Source organism: Mustela erminea, chromosome 12 (assembly GCF_009829155.1).
Source record: "Mustela erminea isolate mMusErm1 chromosome 12, mMusErm1.Pri, whole genome shotgun sequence".
NCBI classification, from domain to species: Eukaryota; Metazoa; Chordata; class Mammalia; order Carnivora; family Mustelidae; genus Mustela; species Mustela erminea.
This window is the reverse complement of record NC_045625.1, coordinates 13,023,247-13,041,200: the sequence shown is the minus strand read 5'-3', so window position 1 is coordinate 13,041,200 and position 17,954 is coordinate 13,023,247. Positions and strand designations below refer to the sequence as shown.

At 46.9% G+C, this 17,954-nt stretch overlaps 1 protein-coding gene across 4 annotated transcripts in view; it reads right to left on the bottom strand.

Moving 5' to 3' along the window:
• Positions 1 to 2,281: 2,281 nt before the first annotated feature.
• Positions 2,282 to 17,954, bottom strand: part of LOC116571101 (N-acetyllactosaminide alpha-1,3-galactosyltransferase) — a 53,012-nt gene continuing 37,339 nt past the window's right edge. For all 4 annotated transcript variants that reach the window (XM_032308854.1, XM_032308856.1, XM_032308857.1 and 1 more), the window contains 6 exons: positions 16,230 to 16,265; positions 14,881 to 14,934; positions 14,360 to 14,425; positions 13,721 to 13,813; positions 7,198 to 7,335; positions 2,282 to 3,236 (listed from right to left, as the gene is read on the bottom strand). In XM_032308854.1, the coding sequence (XP_032164745.1) occupies positions 2,543 to 3,236; positions 7,198 to 7,335; positions 13,721 to 13,813; positions 14,360 to 14,425; positions 14,881 to 14,934; positions 16,230 to 16,265 (1,081 nt within the window). In that variant the 3' untranslated portion in view covers positions 2,282 to 2,542. The remainder of the gene's footprint in view (positions 3,237 to 7,197; positions 7,336 to 13,720; positions 13,814 to 14,359; positions 14,426 to 14,880; positions 14,935 to 16,229; positions 16,266 to 17,954) is intronic.

The window sequence follows — 17,954 nt, the reverse complement described above, 5'->3', positions numbered from 1 at the left end:
ACTCCCTCAGTCTTGTCACTTTTCATCTTTCTATTTATTACAAATCCACCAGCCCTGACTTTGCTGGAAATCTAGCCTTTTCCCAGAGCCCCTTGGCCATATATATTCCCCAGAGGTCAAGACTAACAACCCCCAGATGTATTATGACATTGTTTTCTCCCTCTGCCCTGTCCCACCCTAGGCTTCAGGGCCGAGCCTTTTCCTTCTGGTTCCTCCACGGGGAGTTAATTACTTCAATGCCTCACTTTGGAAAAGCTCTCCATAAGCATTTGTTGTTTTGAAAGTTTGGGACTCTCAACCATATCCTATCTTCTTAATAGTGTATGTGTTTTTAGAAAGACCTTGGGACTTTTTGGAGTCTAAGAATGTAAAATTTGTATCATGGACGATTCTGAACATCTTTGGGAGAAGTGCACAATCCATGACCAGACCAGAATCTACTGAGAAAATAATTTATTCAACTGTGAATCAGGAATTTTATTATTTTTTTTTAATGTTTAAATTTAAACTTAAACAAGCAAAAGGAAATCAAGATTCCCTTCCCCTAATCTTTTAAGATAGGGCATTTCTTTGGTGTAGAACATAAATGCTCAACTGTCCCTACTCCAGAAGGGATCCCGGAAAACTTGAATCCTGGAGAGAGGCAGCACCCTGACATGTGGCTTTCATTTTCTTTCACGAAGTCTGCTTCTTCAGGACTTTGTTGATTTGGTTTGGTTTTGCCGGGTTGTGAGATTTTTTTGGCAAGGACTGAAGAGTAGGAGGCACAGTGAAATGGTAGGAAAAAAAAATGTGGGTTTTATTTGGATCACATAAGCCCGCTGTGCCCACCACGGAGCCAGGGCAGTGGTTCTTCAAATCCATTACTTAAAAATGGAAACAAAATGACCCAAACTGGAATACATGCCAACTATAAATATTCCTGCCTATGTAGATGTTGCCTCCCAACTTCCTTGACACTGAATCACTTAACTTTAAATAATATGTAGGATTTCAGAGCTTCTCTTAGAGAAGGGGACTGCATGTTAGGCTGTTCAGTCACAAGGATGGGGTCTCCCACTGCCATCCCCTCTGCTTCTGATATGAAGCAGATTTTATTCACTGTTGTTATTCTGGTTGTTACACTGCTTTAGTGCAGATGGGGCAGGGGAAAACAAGAGGTTGCTTGATGGGAGGGTTTTTCCAATCTGGTCTACTCCCGGATGTCAGCCCTCCACTCTGGGGCATGATGGGCTGGGGGGCCCTGAGGGTTCGAGCAGGCGGAGGCCGGGCATGTTGATGACTAGCTGTCATGCAGCCCAGGTTTGGGAAGTTGAACTCTTTGCCAGCCTCTTTAGTCCACTGTGGGCCTTTGCCTACTCTGTCACCATCTACTTCAAAGCTCTAGCCACAGAACTGAGGACACAAGCAGCAGATTCTAGCAGACTGAATGTGACTTGGGCCAAAAGAGAAGCATCTCCATGCAAGGCCACCGCATGGCCTCAGACCCGTCGCTGTGGGTCTGAGGAGGATGGAGATGGCCCGCAGGGCCTCCCACACAGCGCCTGGATCCGCGCTGTGTTTAAGCACCAGCCCCATGCCCTGTGCCCTTCAGAGGTGGCCTACAGTGACCAGCCTCTTTTCCCACCCTCTGCCACTTCATGGCAAACTCACTATGAGTCTGTTTAAACTCCATGCTGAGCCCCCATTGGCTCATTCACATATCCTGGGATTCCAAACCTTCACCACTATGCTATCCACTGGGAATTCTCCACCAATCTTCTGTACAGAAGCCAAATGACATTTTCCTTATGGGAAAAGAACATGGACAGCCAATGGCCTGAAGCAGTCTGCTCCTGAAACCATCCAAGGATTGCCAGCGGGGACTGACTATGTCCTTCCTCAGGTTCTGCTGCTGAGCCAAATGACATTTTCCTTATGGGAGAAGAACATGGACAGCCAATGGCCTGAAGCAGTCTGCTCCTGAAACCATCCAAGGATTGCCAGCAGGGACTGACTATGTCCTTCCTCAGGTTCTGCTGCTGAGCCAAATGACATTTTCCTTATGGGAGAAGAACATGGACAGCCAATGGCCTGAAGCAGTCTGCTCCTGAAACCATCCAAGGATTGCCAGCAGGGACTGACTATGTCCTTCCTCAGGTTCTGCTGCTGAGCAACTCAGCAAGGACACTGAAGTTGAGGAGCTGACCCCTCACAATTGTATCTTGTGGCTAAACACTTCCTTAGCACCTTTTTTTCCCAGTATGTTATCTGGCATGTGCAGAGGGTTTCTGGCTTTTTCTCTGCCTGTGTAAAAAAAAAAAAATTTTTTTTTTTTATTTCCCCCAAACCCAGCATAAATAAGAAATCACTGGGAATTTACACCTGATTACCATAGGTTCATTCTCCCATACAGTGAAGTTCAAAGTTACAAGGAAGAAGAGTAAGTATTTGCAGTGTTGGTGTTTTGTTAGTATTGTTTAAAAGTTAAGTGTTACTCTTCTGAGAAAGTTGCCAGAATCATACTCTCTCAAATTCAGAAGCCTACCAGCACAGTTTAAAGTCAGATATTATTTCTAACCAAATTATACTCTTTTGTCTGCCAAGATATCTTGACAGTCTTAATATCTGAAGGCAGGCCTATGTGATAATCCCAGCAGTATTCTGGGGATAAGATTTTAGTGGGTTTGTTGAGAAGGAAATACTTATTTAGGTGGCTTTCATCATGCCACTCGGCTTCTATGTCATTTTTCTTGTCCTGGAGGATTCCCTTGAAGCACTCCTGGGTGATGTTTAAGACCTGAATGGGTGTGCCTCCAAAGATAGCTGCGTGGTAATAAAAATCCCCTTGGCCGAATGGAATGTAGGCTGCAGACTCCTTCCGCCTCTCGTAGGTAAACTCATCGGGGTCTGCCTTGTACCACCAGGCCTGCAGCTGAGCCACCGAGTGGCCGAGCGTCTCCACTCCAAAGCTATCTTGGAAGACCTGGTCCACGTCCATGCAGAAGAGGAAGTCCACTTCATGTTGGATGTGGGCCACAATGTGCTCCCCAATGGTTTTCATACGCATCATGCTGATGTCCTGCCACCTCTTCTCAGGCTTGATCTCAAACACTTTGAAGGAACGCAGAGGACCCAGCTCTATCAAGGGCATCCTGGAGACGTCGTCCACCATGATGTAAAATATGACTTTGTGGCCAACCATGAAGTACCTATTGGCAGATACTAAGAACTCCTCCAAGTAATGCTCAATGTATCTGAAATAAAGAAGAATGGGACAAATGTAACCGCTGGGATCTGCACAGGAGACTCCATGCTCTTCCAATGATCTTGTCTGTGTTTGGCAGTGTAGGGGAGGAATGATCTTCCCTATCCCAGACATGTGTTTTCCACATCTGCTAGGGTAACGTTCCTCGCTGCTTTCCACCATTCAATCGCTCCACTTTGGGGAGGAGGAGTGACTTACCTGCTGATGTTGGAAGACTGACCTGTACCCACCACTCTCACTGTTGGAGCCTATGTTCTCAACTGCTTGGTGCCTTGAAATGAGAGTACTAGAACAGGCCCTACCCTGCATCTGGAAGCCTGGATACCTGATCTTTCTCATTCAGTGATTTAATATCAGGAAGCCAAGGGTCTGCAGACAGAAGCCACATTCTCCAGTACCCACCTTAACTGCAATGAACATGATTTCACGTCATCTATCTTGCTCAGCCCTTAGTCTTATTTATCTCTTGGTTCAGACTGGGCAGGCAAAGTGGGTACTATTTGATATTTTTTTCCCAGCTTCACTGAGGTACTTGACATAACATTAGGTACTTGTATAACATTAAGGTATACAAAGTATTGATTTGATACACTTGCATATTACAAAATGATTACCACTAAAGCATGTCACATAACTACTATTTCTTTTTTGTGATGAGAACATCTGAGATCTACTCTCTTAACAACTTTCAAGTGCATAATAACAGGATTATTAACTATAATCACCATGATATAGATTAGATCCCCAGAACTTATTCATCTTGTAACTGGAAGCTTGTACCCTCTGACCAACATCAGGGGGCACTAGTTCTCCCTCAAACTATACCCAATGTTGCTGTTGTCCTACTGGATACAAGAGTGACATGACCCTTAGGTCCTTTGGGGACATATTATACCTAACCATCACTGTTCTCGTATCCTCTTCTGGGACCCAGAGAATGGGTTACAGGGCATAGATATCCTTCTATATTACATATTCACCCTAGGAGCCTCCCACTGATCACCCCAAACACCAATATACCGTTCAGATACCACCACTGTAAGACTCCTCCTAACACCAGAGCAAACAACCTGATTTAACCTTAGTTTATTTTTTCCCTTGTTTTTCAAAATTGATTTTATTTTTCACACCATGTTTAGGTTCACGGCAAAACTGAACTGAGAGCACAGAATTCCCATGAACCCACTGCTCCCCTTCCCTTCCCACAGCTTCCCCCCCCCACCCACTACCAGTATCCAGCATTGGGGTGACACATGCCTTGCAATCCACTAATCTTCACTGACCTATCATAATCACCCCATAGTTTACATTAAGATTCACTCTTGGTGTTGAACATTCTATGGATTTGGGCAACTGTATAGTGACATGTATCTATCACTATGTATGGTATTATACAGAGTATTTTCAATGCCCTAAACTTCCTGTGTTCTGCTTGTTCATCAGCACCTCTCCCCTAACCCTACCCCATCCCTGGCAATCACTGATCTTTTCACTATCTCCATAGAATGTCATATAGTTGGAATTATACAGTATGCAGTCTTTTTAGATTGGTTTCTTTCACTAAGTTAACATGCATTAAGGTTCCTCCAAGTATGCATGGCCTGAGATAGCACATTTCTTTTTACCACTGATAATATTCTAGATATCACAGTTCATTTATCCTTTCACCTACTGAAGGATGTCTTGGTTGTTTCCAAGTTCGGCAATTATCAATAAAGCTGGTAAAAACATCTGTGGGGAGTTTTCTTGTGTAGATATACATCTTCAACTCTTTTGGCTAAGTAACAAGGAGTGCAGTTGCTGAATTATATGGTAAGATTATGTTTACCCTTGTAAGAATCTGCCAAATGGTCTTCCAAAATGGCTGCACCATTTTGCACTCCTACCAGTAATGAAGGAGAGTGCTTGTTACTCCACATCCTCACCAGCATTTGGTATGTGGTACTGACAATGTGTTTTGGATTTGGGCCACGCTAATGGGTGGGTGGAGATATTTTAGCTATGTATGTCTTCATTCCAAATACGTCATATTGGTGTCTTCTGTAACCCAAGCTGTACAATCTTGTGAAGCCAGGAAGATCACAGAGAGGAGGAAGAAGTAGGAGTCACATGACTTTACACAACTCATGTAGATCCCAGACTCATGCTTTGTTCAGTGACTGTGGATTGAATTTAATTTGCTGATCATCAAGAAGTTTTCGCTGGCTCAAGAAGTTTTGTGAGCCATCATAACTGTTACCTCATTGTGCTTTTTGGTGACTGCCCGGATTTCCTTTCTTTACTACCAAAACAAAGTGTGCTTTTAAGGCTGGCCACCAGAAGCCCAAGAGTTTACAGTCCTGGTGATTTAAATGGAAAGAAGGTATCTGAGCAATATAAACAGGGAGTTCAACATGGCTCTATGGCTGGTTGCCAAGAAATTCTTGGGCACTCTGGAACTTTAAGAAAAATCTATTGTGCTCTGAAGCTTGGGAGACAATCCTAGGATGAGGGAGGGAGCTGTTAGAGGTTTAACATTGTTTAGGGATTAAAACACTGCTGTTGGCTTCCTGCATTGTTATTTGAAAACAAACCAAACATCACACCTCTTAAAAGTCCAAATCCACTCTTACAAGGATTTATTGCTGCTGAGCACACAAACAGTCCTCGCAAGCTTCAGAGCAGAGAGCATAGGGCTTTCCCCAGGATACGTGATTTATAGTTTGGTTCTGCAGAGTTGCAGCTGGATGGTAAAGCTGTTGTGGAGCCATAGGCAGTATTCTGTTCTTTGGGGGAACACCAAGAGCGAAGCAATCCCTAACATAATCCCAGTGCCATGGGATTAGGTGAGCTGAGTATAGGCTCCTGACTCAGAATGCTACAGATTCTTCTGAGGAAATTGTCAAAACTCCAGAGTCACCCTTGTCTATTAGAGATGCCACCCAGGTGACTAACCAGGTCACCATTCTTGATTAGTATGGCTACAGCGATGATTTCTGGGTTCTGGGTTGGGGGCGTCTCAGGAGAACCATCAGATCTTCACAGAGCTCTCCTTTAGGCCCTACGGCAGGTAGATCTGAGGCTCAAATCAACTTGGGCCTTCAACACTCTTTGTAGAGGCCTAGGGATCAACTTTCCATGTGGTTTTCAGGAAAGGAACAGGAGAGGCCCATGGTGGGGGTGGGGACTAGGAAAATTGAACTTTTGCTTTCGTTTTGGTGGCGGGCGGGGGGGGGGGGGGGGGTGGAACCCAAAGACTTTCCAAAAGAGCAAAATGGTGAGTTGACTCCTCAAAACCCAAAGACTTTCCAAAAGAGCCATAATATTAGTTTTCAAATGTAACATTTGAAAACTAATATTATGGCTACTAATTTCAAGTAAGAATGACTGTAGTTTTGGAAGAGGCATTCTAAACAAGGAAATGAAAGCCCAAACAGGAACCTACCCAACCTCTAGAGAGGAGGTTCTGGCTAGCTGAATCTCTGGGGGCCAAGGAAAACCTGAGGCGCCATGGAAGACATGTAGAATTGCCATGCTTGGATCAGTCTTGGATCATGCTTGGATCTGCAGGTCCTTCTGTCCTTGGTCATGGGTCTGAGAGTGTAAGAGGATGGATGATACACATTTGGGCCAACAGCTGCCATTTTTGGAATTTCCAGAGAAAGCCATGATATGTGTGGGTGTGCTACAGACCCTAGGCTCTGTGGGTGGAACGAACACTTTAACCTGCAACCCAAGACCCTCCCTTTGAGGTGGGAAGGAGTCAACTCACTATTGTTTTGTTCTCAGCCCTCTGCGGAGGGGGGGGGGGGGCTCAGCAGAGGAGGGATGGAAACCATCCCATTATAACATTCTCCTATCTAAGAATTCAGACAAGGCAGGAACAGCTCCGTGAGGCCAGGGGGCCCCTTACAAACACTCTGACAACGAAACAAGAAAAAGCGGAGGTCGATCTTATTAGGGACACTTACCTTCCAACAGCAAAAACTGTCAAACCCACGGTAATTTTCTGTTTGGCATAATAATTTTCTAGGACGGTGCTGTTGTAAGTGCCTTCCCACACGACCGGTGCCTTCCATCCGGTCACCGTCACCACCTCTGGACGTTTCCTGGTGACAAAATATAGGTCCCCATGAGTCAGGACAGCTTTTCTAAGGTAGGGCAGAGACTGTCTCAGGGGACACTGGGGTCAGCTATGATCTGCTGAGACTGCCCCTGAATCCTGACTTCACCCCAGGCAGTCAGCCGACTGGTGTGACCTGTGCAGGGGCTGGTGTGACCTTTGCAGGAGCAGCATCTTCTGCGTGAGGAGCAGGAGGCTCTGGCTAGGTGCCTTTGAGGGCTGCCTTTAAGTCCCTGATGGGAATCTTACCTGTACATCTCCATCACTCTGTCCCCTTTCGCGGCTTTCCTATTCTCTTCTTCCTTCTGGATCCCTTCCCCTATCTCCCCAGCCCTTCCTAAACTGCCAGTGGCATCTCTGGGTTCTTTCCCCATGGGTGCCATCCAAGACTCAGGAGGCCCTAATCCTTGACGGGAGAATGAGAGCGTGACCTTGGAACCAAATGAGAGAAAGCTATTTTAATCTACCTTTCTACCTTTACCTTTTCTGGGTAAAACCTTGCTTATGGGCCAAAAAGGGCTTCCAATTTAATTGTTATTTTTCGTTTTATGCACAAAGAGACAAAGTCACCCAGAAAAGCAGGGACTTAACAGAGCCTACCCCAACGGCCAAGGCTGGAACATGGGGCTCTGGCACAGACCCTCCCCACAGACCACATTGTCTCTTTGCTAGGAGCACAAAGGGCAAAGGGGAGGCATGTTTTCTGCACTTAGAATGCTCAAAAGGGACTTGGCAAAGCCAATGCAAACACAGGAAGCAACACAAGAGCGACAGCAAACTGACCAACTGTGGAGGGTAGATGTGGAAGGGCTGTGTAGCAGCTGGGGCCCAGCAGGAGGGGGTGATGCAGACTCAGCCCTGACCCCCAACTGCTCAGGAAGTGGCTGCATTTCCCCTGCTGGGAAGCAGAGACTGAAACAGTCATCAGATTCAAACCCCAGCACGAATGGGCCTGTCCCCACTAACCACCTGCTTGTACTTCATCCACTGAGTGGGGGAAAGGCCAGTGATGAGGGCAAAGTCCTCGTGGTCCCCACTGGGTCCCGGCCGGCTGTGTGCATGTGGCCCTAGGGAGGCTGTTGGGGACATGTCAGCAAATAGATGGAGCCAGTGAGAACTTCCCCTAGTCCCACACATCGGAGGAGGGTGGGTTTTCACAAAACTGCCCAAATCCCACCACCTACGCTGGGGTTTCCAGAGTGAGGCTGGGCCAAGCTAGGTCAACCACAACCTCATCCCAGCCCCAGCCTCAGCCCCAGCCCCAGCCCTCAGCCCAGCTCCAAACTCTCCCCAGTCCCAGCTCCAGTCCCAGCCCTAGTCCCAGCCCCACCCCAGCCCCAGCCCCAGAGTGGAAAGTGCCTCAGCAGACTCTCATCTTCTGTCCATCAGTCACCAAGCTCTTCTCTCTACTTCTTGAGATGACAGTCCCTCCGGCTGCAGCCTGTGCCCTGATTCAGGCCTCCTTCTCCCCCTGCACAGCTGAATCACCCCCAGAGATGGGGGTTGGGGCACTCTGAGGCTGCTCTCCTGCCCCCCTATCTTGTCTGGAGTCTGGGCTCTGCCTTCACACCCTGCGTGGGCTGGCTGCTCCGAGAAGAGCCGCTCTTGGTTTCCTTCAATCATGAAGGCACCAACCTGTGCCAGGCACCTTCACTACACTTTTTCATTGGCAACTGTCCTGCCACATATTATGTCTCTTGTACAAGTAAGAAAACCAAGCCTCAGAAAGACTTGCTAACTTGGCTGCCGCTGATGGAAACTAACATATAAGCATGTCCCGTAAGACCAGGCACTGTGTTCAGGGCATCACCCTTCAGAGGTGCTATTCTGATTTCCATTTTATCTGTGAGCAGCACAGAGAGGTTAAATAGTTTGCCCAATGTCACAGAGCTTAGTAAGAGGCAAAGCCAGTTTTTGAACCCAGATGGTTTGACTCTGGAGTCTATGCTCTGAGCTGCCACCCTGTATTGCTTCTTATGTGGACACGTACCAGCTCTGCTGGTGAGGCTGGGGTTACAACCCACATTTGTCATCATTTCCACTCACCTTAGCTACCCTGGCATTTTTATCAGCACAGAATGAGAAATAATGAGCTTTTGTTTTGTTATGTTTTTAGAAATTTATGTGATGCTTTTAGTCACATAAAACCCCCCCTTTGTTGAATGACAGGATTTCAAACGTGCGTGCACACACACACACACACACACACGGCTTACACATCCATAACCAACGTTTCTGAACTTGAACTCCGCCCTGTGTCACTGCCTCATTCTTTGCGGTCCTTAGTAAACAGTCTTGCAACTGTTTACAATCTGGACATGTTGTAAGCAGGTCATATTATTTAAAAAAAAAAAAAAAAAAAAAGGAATAAAGGGGAGTCTGGGTGGCTCGGTCGGTTAAGCATCCAGCTTTTCATTTCGGCTAAGGTCACGATCTCAGGGTTGTGAGATCAAGCCCTGCCTTGGGCTCACTCAAGAGGGAGTCTGCTTGAGATTCTCTCTCTCTCCCTCTCTCCAACCCTCGCCCCACTAGCTCTCACACTTGCCCTAAGTAAGTAAGTAAGTAAATAAAATCTTTTTTTCTTTTTAAAAAAGGAAGGTGGGGGGCTGGCAGGTAGCAACTGTACTTATTTAATACTTATGTGCACGGGGACCAAGTATTTGACTTTCAATCTCTCATTTAATCCTCACTCCCACCTTATAAAGTGGGTGCCACCCTCCCCCATATTTTACAAATAAAGGAAGGAGGGGTAAGAGAAAAACAGAAGAGATCTGCATCTTCAGCCTTATAGGAAGGGGCAGTCCCTCACCACACATTTCCTAGCCACACCAGCCCCACTGCTGAGCACAGAGATCAGAGAAATGAGACTCCTTCCTACCCCTTGAGAATCTCACACTCCCAATAGGTGGTCAGCCTGCTATACAATGGGACCCCAGCTTAGTCCTCATCTTCTAGAGAGACTGAGTTAGAAAAAGCCATATCCAGTTTTGTCGCTTGGCTGGGGAGAGTCTTCCAAGCAGGAAAGAAAAAGGCAGCGATATTAAAAATTAATGTTCACTTAAAAATTAAAATGTCCTATTTCCCAGCTGTTAATTATTAAATTTCACTGGCAATTCCAATATGTCCTGGACCCTGATGAAGAAGCCGGGTGACAGCCTGAAAACACAGGCAGTGGGGGGCAGGGAGGAGGATCAGTTCCCAGATGAACCTGCGCATCAGGGAGTCTTAGCAAAACCATCTACACCACTGCTCCCTGAAAAAAGTGACACAGGGCAGGCCACCCATGTGTCAGAGCTAGTGTTTGCTACTGCCAATTGCCAGAGATGTGCAAGATCAAAAGGATGGGGCTCTAGAAAGAGCGGAAAGTGCCAGGACAGACTCAGAGCTGCCCAAATGCCTTTTGTCCAAGCACAACACCCACCGGGTCAGTGTGTGCAGCTCCGTGATGGCCAGAGTCTTCCCATGAGATAAACACACACCTACCTAGGCTATGGGTAGCTTTTAAATTTTACATACTGACTAATGGGTATCTTGTGGTCCCCAAGTGTTGGGTAGAGGAAGTGTTCAAAGTGAATATTTTAAATATGAATATGATAAAATGTGAATCATGAAGCAGGTCAGAAAAGCTGTGAGGTGCACACCATGTGTGCATCAGTATGCCGGAGCCAGTGTGACCCAGCAAAGAGCGGATGGCGACAGGAACAAGAATGAGGGCTGCAGAATACAGAGAAGGACATGATGCAGGAAGAGTTTTGGAGGCAGGATTAACAGAACACATCCATCAGGGAGACTATGGTATGGGTGGAGGAAAAGGATGAACCGGAGAGATAGGCAGGACTGTGGCGTGAATCGGAACTGAGAACAAGGGAGGGTAGAACGTGGAGATCCAGCTGAGTCATGGAAGTCGTGTGTGCAGAGCTGTCCAGCACGCACTCAGACCCAAGTCAGGGCTCAGGGAACCTTTGGGCTGATGATGGGAAGGTGGGAGTCACTCTCACACCATGGCGTCTAAGGCCATGGGAATGGATGAGAGCCTCCAGAAACTCCAACCACTGATGGCTGAGAAGCAGAAGAGGTGCTTCTGGAGGGGACCGAGAAAGGAGAATGGAGAAGTAGGAGGGAAATCCAGAGGATGCTTTGTCACAGAAGCTAAGAGATCTCACTGTGGAAGTGTGTGCACAATACGCTGCAACATGTTATAGGTCGTTTCCAGGAAGGGATACACTTATAGAAATATATTTATTTGTTCATGCAGTCATTCATCTAATCCTTCATTTAGGCAGGAAATATACTTTGGTGCCCTGGGAAGGCTTAAATTTGGTGCCTCTTCAAACTGATATTCCTTACATACCTGCTCGCCATCTGTTTGGAGGAGACGCTGTCTCATGCATGGGGCAGAGCAGAGTCACAGCTGGTGGCCATGATATGTCTCTCCCTTTGTCTCCGGTAACTCAGCCTTCACCCTGCCTCCCAGGTCCCGCACAGCGAGCAGAAATGCCACAGCAGAAGAGCACCATCCTTCTTAGAAGGGGACTTGGTGACTATCTCTGGCTCACCTAGCCCTTTGAGCCTCATGGTGGTCCCTCCCCTCCCCAACACACATGCCTAAGGGGCTTAACAAGGCACCACTGCTTCCGTATTCTTGCATTTCCAGTAAGGGTTTAGTGTCTCACAGATGGCTACCCTGCTGCCCAGCTTACTGAATGACATACGTGGGGGCCAAAATTCCCATCCTTCCACATTACCCCCAAACAAAAAGAGAGCTTGCCAGAACATAACCCAGTCTTTCCAGAGCTCATACCCCTCCCACTGGAATAGTCTCTCCTGATCCTTCTCTACGGCTCTTCCTGCCCCCTCTCAGACTTCTCTTCCTTCACCAGACTTTTAAATGTTGATATGACAGGATGTGGCTCTAGCCCTCTACTTGGGTGGCCCCCTCCAGGCCTACAGGTCCCAGGGATGCCCACATGTCTACCACATGTCTTCCACTAAGTTCATGGGAACTGCCATAGACTGACTGTTTCCCCCACCACCCTGGAATTCACTGAAACCCAATTCCCAGTGTGATGACCTCTGGAAGTGGGGCCTTTGGGAAGTGCTTGGTTCATGATGGTGGAGGCCTCAAGAGTGGGATTGGTGCCCTCAGGAAAGAGCTCCCAGAGAGCCCTCTCACCGCTTCTGTCGCCGTGTGAGGACAGAGGGGATGACTGTCTGTGACCCTGGAAGTGGGCTCACACCAATCACCAAAGCTGCGGGGTTTGGATCTTGGACTTCCCAGCCTCCAGAACTGTGAGAAATACATTTCTGTTGTTTATAGAGGCCTGAACAGACTAAGACAGGCACCCTGTGAATCTCAGTCCCCATGCCCAGCACGTACCTGAATCCAAATGTCTCTAGTAGAGCTCATCCCCTACCCCCACTCCTAGTCCTGGCTGTCTTCCTCCTATCATGCTCACCACCACCACCGCCCACCAGTCTCTCAGGTGTCACGGTCATCTTGGACAGCTCCTGCCTCCTTACTCCCGCAGCCACGTTGTGTTAAGTTGGACTGACCACAACTCCTTCCCAATTCTGGCAAATTCTCCCTGTACATCTCCAACCCCGAAGACTATGAACTTCTTAAGTATAACCATATTGGCTGGTTTCTCCTATCTCCTGTGCCTAACACTACATCTAGCACAGTATTTTTGACCACAACCTACAGTGAGAAATGCATTTCACATCACAACCAAACACATATGCATACATACAGAAACAATAATTCAACCTCACAATACTTAGCCTTACTTCTACTTCATGTGATGCCTCCTGATTTTCTATTTGATTTCAATTCTTTAAAAAAAAAAACTCATTTTGATCCATTAAACTAGTTTCTTGAACACATTAATGGACTGTGACTGGTAATTTGAAAAATACCAGCCGGTATATCATAGGTATTTGATAAACATTTGTTGTATGTTCACTTAGTGAATGCATGCACAGCGTCATGAGATCTTTCATCATCACCACCAATTTTCAGATGAGTTAGCTGAATCTCAAGAGAGAATTTTCTTGCTCTGACTCCAGATGCTGCGGATTTCCACAATACCCCGTGGCCAGCAAGACCTCCTCCAGCCCCACTATTCTGTGATTCGCCTGCTGCCTTTGGACAGCCACTGTCAGAATTGCTGTGTCGTTGCTCAAGGATCTGAGTCAAAACACCCAGACCCTCAGTTTCTCATCTAATCTATGGTAAAAGTCTGATGGATGCTAAGACTCTGTATCTCCAACCAGGAATGTTCTCAATGGCACTCTTGCCTCTCGCCACCTCTGATGGGAGCTCATGGATTTACTGAACCCAGGGAGGGGATGGGGGATGCCTCCTTTCTTACTGTGGGTTAAACCAGTCTGATAGCTGAAGCTCTCCGTTGTTTTCCTCTCGTCCATCTTCATCTGTGTCCTCCACTTCTTGGTAAATGTGGGTCCTACGTACAAAGGGAAAGCAAGCCCAGTGAGGCAGGGAGGCCGATCTTTGGTGCCAGGACAGCTGGTGAACGTGAGCACACCTTCCCAGGTGGAGAATGTGTGTGGCGAGGGGGTGTCCGGAGAAAGCTTCAAGATACACGATACGTTTGTGCATAAACACATGCTTCTGGTGGAAAGGCTCAGTACCACCTTTCTTTTTTTCCTTCCAGGTCTGCACAGTTACCAGTTTAGTGACCCAGGACCCTCAGATTATTTCAGGGAACTTGCTGGACTAATGAACAGCTAACTGAATTAGCTTCAAGCATCTTTCCCACAGCCTAAACGTCAGCCCAAGCCCCATTCACCCCCAAGTTAAATGGAAAAACTAAACCAAACCCCCAAAGTTAATTATCCTAGTCCCAACCATGAAACAGATTCCTTGTATGACTTCAACAGGGCCAGAAAGACAAGTGACCGAGAAGGTCACGACCATGAAGCCATTTCCTCAGACTCTCTATAAGCATTGGGCAGATGGACAAACAGAGAGGGCCCTCCCATCACCTTACCCATTGTTAAACCAGCTCGGAAACCACCAGTGCTTCTGACTTATGCTGTTACCAACTTCTGGGTTTCTAAGATGAGAAAGATGACAATTTTAGAAAATGAGGCAGTCCCAAACGGGGCTCGTCGGGGGAGGGTTTCCAAACTCCTTTTATGGCAGAAAATCACTTAATTTCTTAAAACAAAACAAAACTGCCAGTTCATAAAACAGACAGAAGTGACACTACCCTATCCTGGGAGATATACAGGGGTGCTGAATCACTCTGCTGTACACCTGAAACTAAGATAACACTGTATGTAACGAACTGGAATTAAAATGAAAACTTAAAAAAAAAAAAAAAAAGTGAAGCTGCTGTAGCCAAACAGGGGAAGATGGACCCACCCCTGCCCGACCTCTCCTCCCTTGGGCAGCCCCCCGCACTCAGCTCAACTGGGGGGCCCTGGCAGGGACAGAGGAGAGAAGGGGGGGGTCCAAGGTGGGGGGGGGCACTGATAGGTAAATGGGAGTCATGGATATCCCACTTACCGGTAGTACGACCGTGATGGGACCTTTTCCCTCTCTGAATCTTGGTTTTCTCCTCTGAAAAGTCAGATATATAATAACCGTGGTGACAATCATGATAATAAACTTACCAAGAAGGTACTTTGAAACGTGAATGAAATCACATATAGCAGAGAGCTTTATCACAAGTTGAAAATTACTAGAACGCATTGTAAATCTTCACACACACACACAAAATAAAAATGCGTATTTTTCCAAGAACGATCTCTTCTGCTAAAGCAGAGTTCAGGTTGCTACCAAGGCCAGCAGGGACAGCCTCAGGAAGCTGTCTGTCATCAGAAGCCACCCTCGCCACCCACACGTGGAAATTTCCATCCTCTCTCATTGTGAGAGTCTCTCCAAGGCGGGGGCTTTCTGGAGGAGGGAAGAGCAAAAGCGGGAAGGCGGGGGCTGCGGTGCCCTGTGGCTGGACAAATCAGGCGGTGAGGCAGGAACAGGCCTAATAATAGGAAGAAACCTGTTTTAAAGCCCATGGACGTTCCGGAGGTGTTTCAGATGATGGATAATTTAGGCGTGGTTGCCATACCACAGGGAGACCACATACAGCTTAAACAAAAGGGAACAGAAAGAGAAGTATTTCTTTAGTCGCCCAGGTCGCTGTTTTCATTTGATCTTGGTCATCCCAGCTACTCATGAGAATAAAGGTTTTCACCTTTATGTTCACTTCTAGCTGAGAATTTGACCACATGGGTTTGGGCCAAGTGCTAAGATCCCACAGAACGTGAGCATAAAAGCCAGGACTTGACACCAGGGAAAGAATGATATCAGAAATGAAAGCCGAGGAAAGTACAAGATGTTAAGCGCAAGACTTTACCCTGAGCCTCCTGGCAACCAAGCGAAAGATAGAAAAATGAAGGCTTACGTAGTTCTCGCTGCCTTCAGTAATAATAATAATAATAATATTAGTTTGTCAGGAGACCCTGACTTTTTTTCCTGATCCCTTGTCTCAAAGGAATTTCTTACAAGGTCTTTGTATAACATATACTGGGCAGCATAATGGAGAATACCCGTCCTGATTCTTTTCATCAGCAAGGGGGAATGTTCTCCAAGTGATACCACTTAAAGAAACCCTTGATGAGAAGCAAGGGCAAAATACAAGTCACAGCTGGATAAAGGCCAAATCTAGGGAATGGGAGGCGGGTAGTCCACATCCCTGGGAAAGCACTCTTCACCTCCCCCACCACCCCTACAGAATCCTTGACCAGGGTTCTACCCCACCCCCCAGCCCGCTGCCATGCTAAAAATGGACTGTAGGGGGTGCCAGACTAGACATGGGAGACCTCCCATAGACCTGTAGAATTCAAAGCACTTACTTTGAATGATATATCCACAAGAAAGAGCCTTCTGGGCTGAAAACAGATGAGAAATAAAAACATATCATGTTACTTTTAATTCAGAGAAAAGTGATTTTGCAACCATTAACAGCGAAGCCCTGGGCTGAGCTGAAAGCCTGGGTTTTGACTACTCCTAGTTTCTACTGGGACTGGAAATTTTCACTTATAGTCACGTCAGGGTTATTCAGAACAAGAGGTGGGAAAGAGGTGACTGAAAAATCTCAAACCTTAACAACAACAAAAAAAAGCATAAGTAACTATAAATACTTAACAGGAAGACCCAGAAGGCTTCTTGGAAGAGGGGGGAATGTTTTAGCTGGGATCTGAAGAATAAATGGAGTCCAGGTGAAGGGGAAGTAGGAAGAGTGTTCCAGACAAAGGGAAAACCATGCAAAGGACTTGAGGGGAAAAAGGAGGCATTGAAATGTGCAAGGAAGTGGAAGAGAAGTAGCCAGAGGCCAGACCTTGCTGGGACCTACTGGGGATTTAGCCGTTGAAGAGTTTTAAGCAAGAGAGGGACAGGGTGTTACATGAACTGAAGAAGGTCGCCAGAAAACAGAGTGCAGGGGTGTAGGAGTGAATGTGGGTGACCAGTTCAGAAGTGATGGCCATTGCCCAAGCATGACTCAGGGTAGCTGAGGAGGTGGAGGGGAGGAAGCTCACTGACTTGAGAGGCATTTGGAGGGGAACAGTGACAGAATTTGTCACATGCGTTACTCCACTGCTCTGCGCAGGGACGCTGTGCCCCAGTGCTAAGCTTTGCTTGGCCCCTTTTCCTCTCTGAATAAAGGGAGGACAGCCTCGTAGGAAGAGTTCAGGCACCTCCCTTGACTCAACCCCTGCCTGGCCCCAGCACCCTCGTCCCTGAAAAACACAAATGACTCACAGTTGTTGCAGACTCTGCCAACGCCCCTTAGCCTCTTATCCCCTCCCTCTGCCTTCTCCTCCTGTTGGGTGTCAGCACCTCCTTGTAGGAAAAAAAATCATGCTCTCTCACTGCCGATGGTTTCCTCCTCTGAGCCCAGGACTCATGCACCACACTAAAATTTCTTGTTCCTCTACTGATTCTGACAATATTCATAATAGTGAATGCTTGGCCAGCCACTGTTCAGCATATGTCTAAGCAATTGACATATACTAACTCACTGAACCCTCACAATAACCCAACAAGTAGGTTCTACTCTTCCTCATTCTACAGAGGTGGAAACCAAGGCACAGAAGCATTAGGTGATCTGCCCAAAGCCACACTGCTAGTGAGGAGTAGAGCTGGTATTTGAACCTGGAAAATCCAACTCCAGATGCTACAAGAGGTGGAAGGGGGAGGGGAATGAGGATGGGACCCACCTCTCAGGTGGCCACCTGGCACTCAGGGCACCAATTTCTAAATTCAGCTTTGCTACCCTGTCACTTCTCTTGACTAACCTCTCCTTCTCCTCCTCACCCTCCTCTCTCAGAATCTTTCAGCATCTCAACAGTCACCGTGATACCCACGATGCATATATGACATTTCCCACATGTTCACCCTTCAAGGCACAGCTCAAATGCCATCTCTTCTGTGCTTTCTTGATACGATCCCAGCATAGTGCTCGGCACCTAGTAGGTGCTCAATAAACAGTTGTAAATCAATGCAAAAAATAGATTCTCCCTCCAAGCCAAACATAATCTTAGCCTCCTTAACTCTGCCAGTTCCTTTTCTCTATCCTG